At 35.7% G+C, this 12,756-nt stretch overlaps 1 protein-coding gene across 2 annotated transcripts in view; it reads left to right on the top strand.

The window, feature by feature from the left end:
• Positions 1–12,756, top strand: part of Tdg (Thymine DNA glycosylase) — a 234,747-nt gene that overhangs the window by 80,640 nt on the left and 141,351 nt on the right. For both annotated transcript variants that reach the window (XM_090412150.1, XM_090412151.1), the window contains exon 4: positions 195–363. In XM_090412150.1, the coding sequence (XP_090268276.1) occupies positions 195–363 (169 nt within the window). The remainder of the gene's footprint in view (positions 1–194; positions 364–12,756) is intronic.

Below are 12,756 nucleotides of genomic sequence, written 5' to 3'. Positions count from 1 at the left end.
ATTTTTCTGTGGAAAATGGCATATAAATCCTGGAAGTAATACCTAAATTTTCTGAACTGAATTGTATATACTGATGCCTCAACATTGTATAGTGCACAACACTAAACTTCTGCTGAGCATCCTGATAGGATTGCTTTTTTGTTGATATTTATAATACTGTCAATAATTGATAATTTGCCATTTTATTCTTCTAGATATGAATATATTGGTACAGCAGAGGGCATCAGACGTATAAAGCAGGAAAGAATTACAGATACCTTTAAACAAAGAAAGCGAACAGACAGATTTGATGGTCTTCCAGAAGAGGAAGTAATGAAAATGACTCTTCCTGATCATCTGGCACCAGGCCTTGATATTGTTATTGTAAGATTTCAGTTGAGTTATATTACAGAATGAAACAGTAGAAGTTGTTTTGTATATTAAAACTACTAGTAGAAGACATGATATATGACATTTTATTTTATGATTTTATTTATTGATGATGATAGGACATTCCATTCCTCTTCATAAAAACTGTTGGTATTCAGATAACTCAGGTTTCAAGAGCTTCTATGACCAATGCCTAAAACACCAATCCTCTAGCTATTCTCAAGTGGGGTGAAGATAATTTAGTAAATTATAATGCTACCAAAACATAAATCTGCCTTATTTATTATTATTATGTGACACCTCCAAGGAGTCCAAAGACTCATCGAGGAAGGGCACCTACTCTACCACTCTGTCTCCACCACTCAATCCACCAACTACAGTGAACTGCAACTACCATCATCATCTACTGCTCATCACCACTAGACATTATTTTCACAGACAATCATAAACATCCATGCCCACAGCGAGATTTGAACCTGCAGCCTTTTGGATGGATTATATACACTAACAATTTGGCCAACCAGGCCACAATTATTTCCCTAAAGAAAGACTCCTTCACAATTCCTTGATCTTACTCACTTTTGATAAAATTCTGCTCACCAACCAAGATCAGATTTATTTTCTTTGGCTTACTTTCACACCTAGCCTATCCTGGCATGAACATGTCATTCATAGTCCCTTTGATCTCCCAAAAGTTTGATATTCTTTTTTGTTCTAAACGTTACTTCTCTTCTGCTCACAGTTTGTTTGCACCAAAAACCTTTCTTCGGAATGTGTGATTGTATCTGTTTCCTTAATAGATACCCCATTCTCACTGGTTCCCTTCAGTCACTTTCTCATAAATACTCCTACATTATGTCTTTTCTTTAGATGTTTCCATGGTTACTGTTCCACTGACATGGATCACTTTCCTCTAATCATGTACAAGCATGAGCAGTTGCTGGTCGACATCTCTATACTGGTCACCTTTAATTTCACCAAACCAATGTTTCATCTTCTTACTTTATTCCATATACTTCTATTCTTTGGAACAATCTTCTGTATTAAATATATATATATATATATATATATATATATATGCACATTTATAGGATAATTAGATGTGTTACCTCTGAATCAAACTGATCTTCACTTAACTTTGCTTCTATTTTGTTATTCTATTTTGAGAAGTATTTTTGAAGCATGTGGGAAGAGTTAGTTGTGCAGTAATTTTTTCAGTCGTCTATAGCATTAGGTTTCTCTGGTATTGGAATTACTGCAATTTATGTGATGTCGCTTACTCTTTTCCCCTTTTCTTTAAGTTTAATATGTTCAAACAACTCTATTCTGTATGTGTATTATTATTATTATTATTAAGAAAGACCTCCAGGGAGTCAGGAATCATTAAGGGTCACTATACTATTTGCACCAGCTATCATACCTGTTGTTGAATTCATTCATACTACCCTATGAAAAAAAATCTAGCCCTAACTCCTTCTTGACATCATTCATTCTCAACTTCCATGGATGCCCTCTCGTCCTTTCCCTACCCTCCATAAAATGACAAATTCCATCTATTGTAATTCTGTGTAACCCTTTCAGAGCAATTATATCACCTTTCGCTCTCTTGTTTGCTAGTGTCTGCAGCCTACAAATTTTTAATCTGTCTTCATTTTCTGTATTCTGCAATCCTGATATCATTTTTGACACTCTCCTTTGCACTCTGTCCACTGTGTCAGAATCACCATGGAAACCAGGAGATCAGACCTCTGTGCAAAAGTCCAAGTGAGGTCTTATCATGGCCTTGTAAAGAGGCAAAATGACTTCCTCTTCTTTACATGTCAAGATTAATTTCAGCATTGCCATTATTCTCTGAGTTGTAGTTACAAATTTTGCTATATGACCCTTGAATTTCAACTTCCTGTCTGCTAAAACTCCAAGATCCCCAGCCTCATCAGTTTCTTCAAGCATAATCCCACCAATATAATATGACATTGGATATCTAATGGATAAACATATTTTGTATGGTATTTATGTGTTATATACTATATTCTTAAAATAAAGTAAGCTAGAAAAAAGAAAACATTATTACAGAAAATCGTAAGTATATTCACAGTTCTGTATTGTGTTTATCAATACTGTAAGTTTACGTCATTTGTTTTCAAGATGAATCATATTTTTACATTAGTATTGTCTTATATGATACAAACACTGTAGATGTCATACATATTACTAACATTAGACATCAAAAATGAAAAGATAACGTGAAAAAATTATTCGTATTTATTTACAGGTATAACGATTCATGCATTGATAACAAAGAAGCAGCATTATGGTAGTCTAGCTTTCACACTAATGAATGAATCCTTACATTTTTTTTATTTTATGCAGTTATGATTTAATACTGCCTCTTTATGTTTGTTTACATTTGTCTCGCTGCAAATAGCCATGTAAAGTCTGAAAGTGTGTGTGCGTAAGTTTTGATAAATTTTAAGTTTTTTTTTATAATAGATTGGTATATATTTTATGGTAGTAAATGATAAATTAGACTAGTATCTACATATATTTTATGCATTCATGGCATACTTAAGCTTTTCTTAATTTTTTTGATATTTCTAAACAACACAGTTTGTCTGAGAATTTGTTCAAGTTGTCAGAGTCTCTAAAAAAAATTTCCAATATATTTATTCAATAATTCAGTTTGTGGTTTAAACCACAAATAAAATGATGGTACAACATGACAGAATTTCATCCCAACCTGGACGTTGCTTGGTTAAAGAGGTCCGCCATTGTTTTCGCCAGAGCGAACAGCGAAAAGTCAGCTACTGGAACAAATCCTGAAAGACAACCCAACTCAACATTGCTAGAGTTCCAGATCGGTACTATCTACATAAGAAGCCTAAATGGCAAAGAAATGGAACTAGTAGAAGAATTGGATATGTACAAGATCAACATAATAGGGGTGACCTGATTGTTATTCAGGCAATAACAATCAGGGAAAAGGAATTGCTATAGTATTCAACATTAAATATGAGGATAATCTTCTTGAATGGCAGGCAATATCAAGTAGAGTGATGTGGGAAAATAGAATGAGGAACTGGACAGTGAGATGTATTTGTGTCTTTGATCCCACAGAAGGTTCTATTAAGATAGAATTGAAAGAATTTTTTGAGGCTTTAGAGAAAGCAACTAACATAATAAAAAAAAGAAAAGTAGTCTTTGTTGTAATCTAAATAGCAGAGTAGGAAATCATTGTCAGACATACAGCAATATTTTGGGATTTGTAGCAAGGCTAATAATAGTGGCAAATACCTGTTGAATTTCTGCTCAGGACATGAACTGGTTATTACTAATGCAATGTTCCAACATAAAAATGTGCAAAAATTCACATGGAGAGAAGAAGCAAGGAATAAGAAAAGTCTCATTGACTATGTTATTGTTGATAGTGATGTTTTCTCACTGGTGCAGAACACTAGAATGTACGAGGATTCGAAATTGGAAGTGATCACATTTAGTCTTGAGCAGGATAAAATTGAATTTCATATTGAAAAGAAGAAATTGTAAGAAAGTTTTAAAGCGAATAAAAATTGAGCAGCTCTCGGATGTGAATTGTAGACTGAAATACACAAACATTATTCAAGAAAAAATGAAAGAGGTTGAGAACTGGAACCAAACCTTGGAGATTCAGTGGCAATCCCCAAAGAAAACATTGATTGATTCGGCCAGATAAGCATGTGGTGAGATTGTCTGCAAGGATAGAAAATTCGGAACTCAATGGTGGACACAGGAAATTAAAGAGACAGTGAAGGAAAAGAAGAAAGCATATGGAAAGTTCCTAGTGAATAAGTCAGTTTGTTCTCTTAGAGCAGCGCTTCCCAAACTTATGGATGTAAAGCCCCCCCCCCCTTTGCAAAAATTAAAATATTTCACCGCCCTCATCGAGAAAAAATCATAATACAGACATATATCATTATAATATTTATTGTATTTATATTCAATACAAAACATACACAGCGAATATTTCAAAAATCAAATGCAAAAATTACATTTTTAGCATCTTAGATACACATTTGACATGACACACTTCGTCTTAAACATTTTAAATTTGTTTCCATTATTTCACAGTCCCCTTCAACAACACTAATGGCCCCCCAAGGGAACTGTGGCCCACAGTTTGGGAAGCGCTGTCTTAGAGAATAATGAGACAAATGTTTGACACTAAACAAAAGTCATGGGAAGACTTTGGCAAGAACATAGAAAATAAATACCAAGAAGGCAGCAAAATATTCTGGAGGTGTTGAAAAAGCACAGAAATGGAGGAAAGAGTGCTATAAAAAGGAATTAGAGAATAAAGTGACACAAAAACTGTAGAAAAAGAAATCCTTAATGTATGGAGTAATTACTTCGAAAAATTACTAAATGAAACAAGCAGTCAAAGCACAGTGGTAAAAAAACATTCAACAGGTATGCAATCAGGAATATATATCCATACTTGAAGTAGAAAAAGTCATCAAAAGCCTGAAATGTGGAAAAGCAGCAGGAGTAGATGATATATGACCAGTAATGCTTAAGAATCATCAAATTCCTGACATGTACCCTCAAGGGATGTACAGGATATGATAGTACTAATTGAAAAATTTACATCATTACTAACTTCCTATCTACAAGTTTCCTCCAAATCAGTCTGTTACTTGTCAAGACTCCAACATTATCAGATCTTATATTTCTATTTTAATTAAAAGACACACACGTATTAACCGCAGTGAAATTTATTTAATTGTAAATATTAAAAAAAAAGTTATATTTCTGTTGTCTAAGGCACTTTGTACCGTATCAATCCACTTATATCTTGGTCTTCCTCTGGGTCGTTTTCCTGTCAACTGAATAAATTTATGTGGAATAAAAGACAAATTGGTCAAAACACTGTTCAAACCAATTTTAACTAATGCCTTGGAGAGCTGGGTTAGAAATAAAACACTTAACCAAAAACTAGAGACCACAGAAATGAGAGCCCTGTTCATACCCCGAGAGGGCGTGAACAGATGACATTAATGGCAATGTCATATTAAAATTAGGAAATAACTTGACAATGTTCACATCCAGGAATGTGTTAACAAAACTAATTTCAGGTGCTATGATCACTTAAACAGAATGGAAAAAGAAAGATTAGCAAAACAAGTGTTCTCTGCCAGGTTGGCAGGAAAAAGATGCAGAGGAAGACAAAGATATAGATGAATTATTACAGTAAGAAGTATAGGGTGGCCATAAAATAACTTTCCCTCTTTTGGAGGCATCTGTAGCTAAAACCAATGAATGGAATGAGACCAAATTTTATATCGAGAGTTTTGAAGGCATGGGGAGATGATTCCCCCAAAAAGAAAAGATTTAGTACCAAAAGTCGCCGATAGGGGATATTTTGGTACTGGCGGAAATGAAAACAATCAGATAATTACATTAAAGGCAGATAAAATGGAATAATAACATTTTGACGGGTGTAAGCGACAGCCGCGTCATTCATTCCTTCAAGCTAGATATGTGGTGCGTTACAATGATAATAATAATAATAATTATACTAAAATTACAACTTGCGAGAGACACAGAAATTAATGTAGTCATTGAACTCACAGGAAATAATGTTTTATTCATCAGAATCAGGGTCCCCTGGACCACATACATGATTGTCAATGTGCTGACCTTTCTTGTGTACAACAAATTGCATCTGGTGTGCGACATGCTCTACAGCTGAGTGTAAGGAGTCAGATTGGATGTTCATAACAGTCCGTTTTATGTTCTCTATAAAACCCTGGAGTGATGCCCAGGTATAAAGGCGACCATGCCGTTTGAAAGAACTGACTGATAACTCTCTCGTTACTGAAATGCCGGCGTAAAAGACGCTGCACTGAACATTCAGCGTGTGGCCATGCTCTATCCTGCATAAAAATTATGGAGTCCAAACATTGTCTATGCTGCAATGCAGGAATGAAAACATTTTCCAGCATTCGTCGATAAATCTCTCCAGTAATGGAGCAGGTTGCAGGACCTGTAGGGGTAATATGCTCAAAAAAAGTATGGTCCTATTATGAAATTGGCTGTGAAGCCACACCACACGGTTACTTTTGGAGAATGCAGTGGTACTTGCTGGATCGCTTGGGGATGTTCAGATGCCCAAATTCTGCAGTTGTGAGTGTTGACCGACCCATTCAGATAAAAATTAGCTTCGTCACCCCACAATATTCTCCAAGGTCAGTCATTGTCAACCTCCATTCAGGCAAGAAATGTTAGCGCGAAGATCATGTGCTTATCATAATCTGTGCTATTAGTGTTTGCACACGACTGTATACGGATAGAAGTGAAGCATTTTCCAGACTGTACCATAAGCCATATCAAGTTTGCAAGCTATGGCACTAGTGCTTGGACCAGTACTGGTCCCTATGTCGTCGAACACTGCAATAGCAACGTCTGTTACTGTCTCTTCTTGCACTGCTTTCCGTCCTCTGCCAGGTCTAACTCCAAGTGATCCATTTTCTTCAAACTTCTTAATCATAGCTCTCAGTGCTACAGCTGACATAGGACCTGTACGCAGGTTATGAAGCCTTCTAAATTCCTGAAGGGCCGCTATGACATTGCACTGTTTAAAGTAAAGCACGCTGAGGCAAAGTATGACGCATATTGAGCACAATTCATCAGTCATTCGAATAACTACCTGACCGTTCCCAATCCCTTTTTAAGTGGAATTGGTGGCATTACTGTCATGTATGCACAGTAAAATTTGCATAATCCTTTTTACCTGCGTTTACTGCAAATATTTGACTGCTTTCAGCTTTGCCAGTGCCAAAATTTCTCTTATCGGCGACTTTTGGTACTAAATCTTTTTTTTGTAGAATTCATCTTCCCATGCCTTCGAAAGTCTCAGTATAAAATGTGGTCTCATTCCGTGTATTAGTTTTAGCTACAGATACCTTCAACGAGGAAAGTTAATTTATGGCCACCCTGTATAAGATCTGATAATGTTGGAGTCTTCACATATAACAGATTGATTTGGAGGAAAATTGTTGATAGGAAGTTAGCAATGATGTGAATTCTTTATCTAGTACTATCATAATATCGTGTACAACCTTTGAGGGTACATCTGGAATTTGATAATGATGATATATTTATTTAAAAAAAAAAATGGTGTATAAGTGGATCTGCACAGTTCAAACCTGCATTCTTCAAGAGGCAACTGTAGATTTTAAAAAATCAGAAACAAATAAAAAGAATGCTGAATAAAAGAGAAATAAAAGCTTGCTACTTTTAGAGAAATAAAAACTATTTTCTGCTTGTGGAAAAGCAGACACTCTCTGCAATGAGTAAAATGCTTTCAGATGTTTCATGTCAATATTTAAATTTTTCATGTTGGAAGTGTTGTGTTATAATATAGTAGCAGTCATTGATATATTGTGGGTATTCCAGTGGGTGTGCTATAGTAAGGCAACATTATTAAAAGCTCGTTAAATATTTATAAAAACTTACCTTATTAAGGAAAACCATTCTGTTTATACTTCAGTTTAATCCTTTGTTTCTGAGATGTGAATGGTATATAAATTTTGAAGAGATGGACATGGCTTATTGTCTAACAATTTTTAACTTTTCCTCATATTCTCAGTCTGAAAACAAAATATTGGCACACACAAAATATTTCAACTGTTTGCTGTTGCCAAGAAGGATAAAAATAAATCTCAGTTTAAAAAAAATACACAATTATCTATCAGGAAAGCACAAATTGTACTTCATTTCTCAGCTACAGATAATCTGCTGAGCAAGCTGCCTTTGCTGTTGAGAGCCTGCACATCTTTATTGCCAGCCTGGTTGACCGAGTGGTTATTGTATCTGTTCTCCAGCCAAAAGGCTGCAGGCTCAAATCCTGCCATGGGTATTAATGTTTGTGATTGTCTGTGGAATTACTAGTGGTGGTGGTAATGGACAGTCGATGGTGTTGGTGGATTGAGTGGTGGAGACAGAGTTGTAGAGTAGGTGACCTCATTCGATGAATCCTTGGACTGCCTGGAGGTGTGACGTAATAATATTAATAATAATAATAATTTATTTCCTATGTAAATTTCACTTAGTGCTACATGTGTCAGATGCATAATCTCATCTCCCCTTTAGCTGTTAAAATGCAATCAGATACCTCATTGAAGACTCCACCTAAGGAATTGCATTACTCTCTTCATATATGAATAGCCAATATGTTCTTTGATGACAATGCTTGCCTTATCTCATTTAGTCACATTCTGATTGTCATGATGTTTATAATGATTCATGATTAGTTATTTCAAATAACTGATAAATAAATAAAATGTATTTCAATTAAATAATGCTAAAAAACTAGTTCTTTGGGAATTTTCTGGGTATGCAGTCCACATCTAGCATGCCTGAACATATTATTAAGAGAGACTTCCAGGGAGTCAGGGGCTCATCGAGGGAGGCCACATACTACACACACACACACACACACACACACACACACACCAGTTATCATACTTATTCTTGCTTGCACTCACAATATCCAATGGCGATCCATTCCATTCACGCACCACCCTATGAGAGAAAAATCTAGACCTTGCCTGTTTCTTAGTGGCATTCATTCTCAGCTTCCAAGGATGCCCTCTTGTCCTTTCCCCACCCTCCGTAAATTGAAAAAAATTCCATCAATTGAAATCCTGTATGACCCTTTCAAAAGTTTCTAAATCTCAATCATATCGCCCGTCTTTCTCCTGTTTGTTTGTGTCTGCAGTCTACAAATTCTCAATCTGTCTTTATAATCAGCATTCCAAAATCCTGATATCGTTTTTAACATTCTCCTTTGCACTCTCTCTCTCTCTCCAATATATCAGAATCATGACGAAAACAAGGAAATCAGACCTGTGCACAATAGTCCAATTTGAGGTCATATCAAGGCCTTCTAAAGAGCCAAAACAACATCCTTGTCTTTACATGTGAACATTTGTTTCAGCATTGCGATTATGTTTTGAGTTGTATTTACAACGTGGCCCCTGAACTTCAACTTCCTATCTACTAACATTCCAAGATCCCTTGCCTCATCAGTTTCTTCAAGCATAATCCCACCAATATAATATGACATTGGATATCTAATCACGCTGAAATGAATGACTTTACATTTACTGACATCCATTTTCCCATGCCCATAATTCCAGCCTATTGAAATCATTCTGCAAGTACTGCATATCAGCAGCATTCCTGATTACCCTACCTATCTTTGCATCAACAGCAAATAGCTATACAGCTTGCCAAATCCTTCCCAATATCATTAATGTACAGATTGAATAACAGTAGACCAAGGACTGATCCTTGTGGTACCTTAAATCTTGTAGACTCACATCCCCCATATACCTCTTTTTGATATCTGTCAGTTATAGAAATTTGAATTATAGAATATTAGCATGGACAAGAGCCATCCTCTTATCCATGCTAATATTCTATAATCCAAACCTATATTTTCCAATTTATGCAACAGTCCACCATGCTGCATTCTGTCAAAAGCCTTAACAAAATCCAAAAGTATCATGGTGTATACATTCCTCTTGTCTTGTTCAATGGTAATATTATAGAATGTGAGCAATTTGCTAAAACATGGCCTTCCTTTACTAAGTCCATGTTGCTCATTGCAAAATAGAAATTCACTGTCAACCCATTCCTGAATACCAGTCCTAACCAATTTTTCCAAAATTTTCACCTCCACTCTTGAGATTATAATTGGTCGATAGTTGGATACATTGGTCTTTGCATCACCCTTGTGCAATTGAATTACCATACATGCTTTCCATTCCTGCAGAATGTTCCATGTTCTGAGACTCATAATAAAAAGCCTGGTCAAAGGCATAGCCAGTTCATTTGAACACTTTTAGCACACTTGCTGATATCCCATCAGTCCCTATTGCTGAATTCTTATTCAGTTTGTGCAACAGCTCTAATATCTTGTCCTCATACACCTGAGTTTCTTCATCCAGTGAAGAGGTAGCAGTGAGCTCAATGTTGCATACACCAGGTCGATAACTTTTAACAAAATGGGCACTCATTAGTTGAACAACCTCTTCTGCATCTGTAACCCTCACACTATCTGCACGTATAGAAGAGTTATTCTTTCATATTCATTCTTTCTTTTACTTGCAGCATATTGATAGAATTCTTGTGGGTTGTCTTTAGCAAGCAGAGCCAGTTTCTTTTCATACTCAGACTTTGTTTTCCATACAACAGTTGTGACTATTCTAGCCTGCTGTTTATAATTTTCATAATGCACATCATTTTTATGCACACGGTATTCCTTCCACATCATCCTTTTCATATGAATCTCTTGCTTAATAAGATTACATATCCATTTGACCCCTACCCTATTTTTCTTCAAACTCTCAGGACACACTCTGATATTGCATCATTTAAGTATTGTTTAAATACTTCCCATGCACTGTCAATATTCTTACCATTCATCAACTGATCCCATTCCTCTGAACTTAGTATACTCCTCAATTGGTCATAATTTCCTCCTTTGTAGTTCAGCATCTTTGTAATTAACCTTTTCTGAATGGAACATTCATAAACTTAGTCACTTCCCAAGTGAGTGCCCCATGATCGCTGTCACCAACCGGAGGCAGAATAGTTACATCTTTAACTGAAATGCCCTCTCACGCTGTAATCAAATCTAACACTCTTTGACCTCGAGTTCCTTCTGTCACATACCTCTTGAGAGGTGTTGTCTCTCAACAGCTCAATAAATGCATTTTTATTCTTCTCATGAGATTCTACTGCTACCTAATCGATATTTGGATAATTAAAGTCTCCCAGTATGATTACTCTTTTCATGCTCATCTTTTCTATTTGGTGATACATTTCTTCATCACTAACTAGCAACTGATCCACGAGGCCTGTAACAACACCCTACTATGTAATTGATCTTGTTAGATTCCACCTCACACCAGATGGCTTCAAACTTACTGTTAGTAGTTGTACTACAATCATAGGTCTCAACTCTAACTGGATTTACGTCATCTGATATCGTTAGCAGCACACCCCCCCTCCTCTCTATCATTCCTAAAAATAGTGTACCCTTTACACTCGATACCAGTCAGTATGTCTGATTCTGATATCCTGGTCTCGCTAATGCCTACAATCTGATGTCCCAACATATTGATTAAGGCAACAAACTCTACCCCTTTGTTTCTAATATTTGGACAACTTGCAGATCTTTATTCTTCTCTAGTGCCATATACATGTTGACATCTTTTCACACATTTGATGGGTCTTAACCGGATGAACACAAAGTCGAAATCATTCTCTCCTCATCAACATTTCCCTGACAAAGTTCATTCCCCCCATCGTTATTGACACAGTTATGTAACATTGTTGCTCTTACACTCACATTCTCACCATTCCTTCCTTTATAATTTAGTTTCCCTGACTCTCTCTCTCTCTCTCTGTTAGGTCTCATGACAGTTATTAGTTTTTCTAGACTCATGATACCAAACGCATTCAGGTGTAGGCCGTCATTCTTATACAAATCCAATCTTCCCTCATACTCACTCCAAACATCCAAAAAATTGCATCCATTTCTTCTACACAGCCTACGCACCAAATCATTTGTCCTCATTGCCCTTCTTCTTAATTCATTTTTATCATATCAAGGTAAAATACTGAGAATTTTCGCTTTGCCATCTCTTCCAGCAACTCCTTCATGTCCTCTCCCATACTGAACTTATCACTAGTTAAGTCGTTAGTACCTACTACAATTACGATTTGTTTACTTTTCTGTTTTTGTATTGCTTTCTTTATATTCTTAATTTTTGCTCCAGGAAAACTCTTAAGTTATAACTCGCTCATCAATAGCATGTTTTATTATAGTCACCATGCCAAATAACTTCTCTCTCTTTTTATTAACAACGTCACTTACCTGTTTTCCATCACTTTCTGACTCACCTGTTTCCGTGCTTTGTTGTTTCTTATTTTGCTGCTTAATTTTCATTTTCATTTAATTATCAGTAATTCCTTTCCACTTATGCATTTTACTTGTTGGTGCCGAATGATGAACCATTTTCTGTAATAAATGGATTGCCTCTAAGTATTTTTCTGGTCCAGTAGATAATGGAGAGACATTTCTATAAATGTGCAATGAAGACAGTTTTGTTTTGTAAATATAAATAAGTCAACAACATTGACAAAGCACAAAATAGTATCTACTGAGCCTGTTCAGTAGATACTATAACTTATCTAGAACAAGTTTTTGCAAGTCTTCAACAGATTTAAAACAGAAGACTTAATGCATCTTTTCACTAATCATGCTGTCTGATACTATGAATACAGCCAAACTTGCAAACTATCAGATTTCTGATTTTTTTTTAATTTTTTAATGAAAGG

The sequence above is a fragment of the Typopeltis vanoorti genome, chromosome 22, assembly GCF_054136105.1.
Source record: "Typopeltis vanoorti isolate ZY-2024b chromosome 22, IOZ_Tvanoo_1.0, whole genome shotgun sequence".
NCBI classification, from domain to species: domain Eukaryota; kingdom Metazoa; phylum Arthropoda; class Arachnida; order Uropygi; family Thelyphonidae; genus Typopeltis; species Typopeltis vanoorti.
The sequence above is the reverse complement of the archived record's forward strand: the minus strand, read 5'-3'. Positions and strand labels throughout refer to the sequence as shown.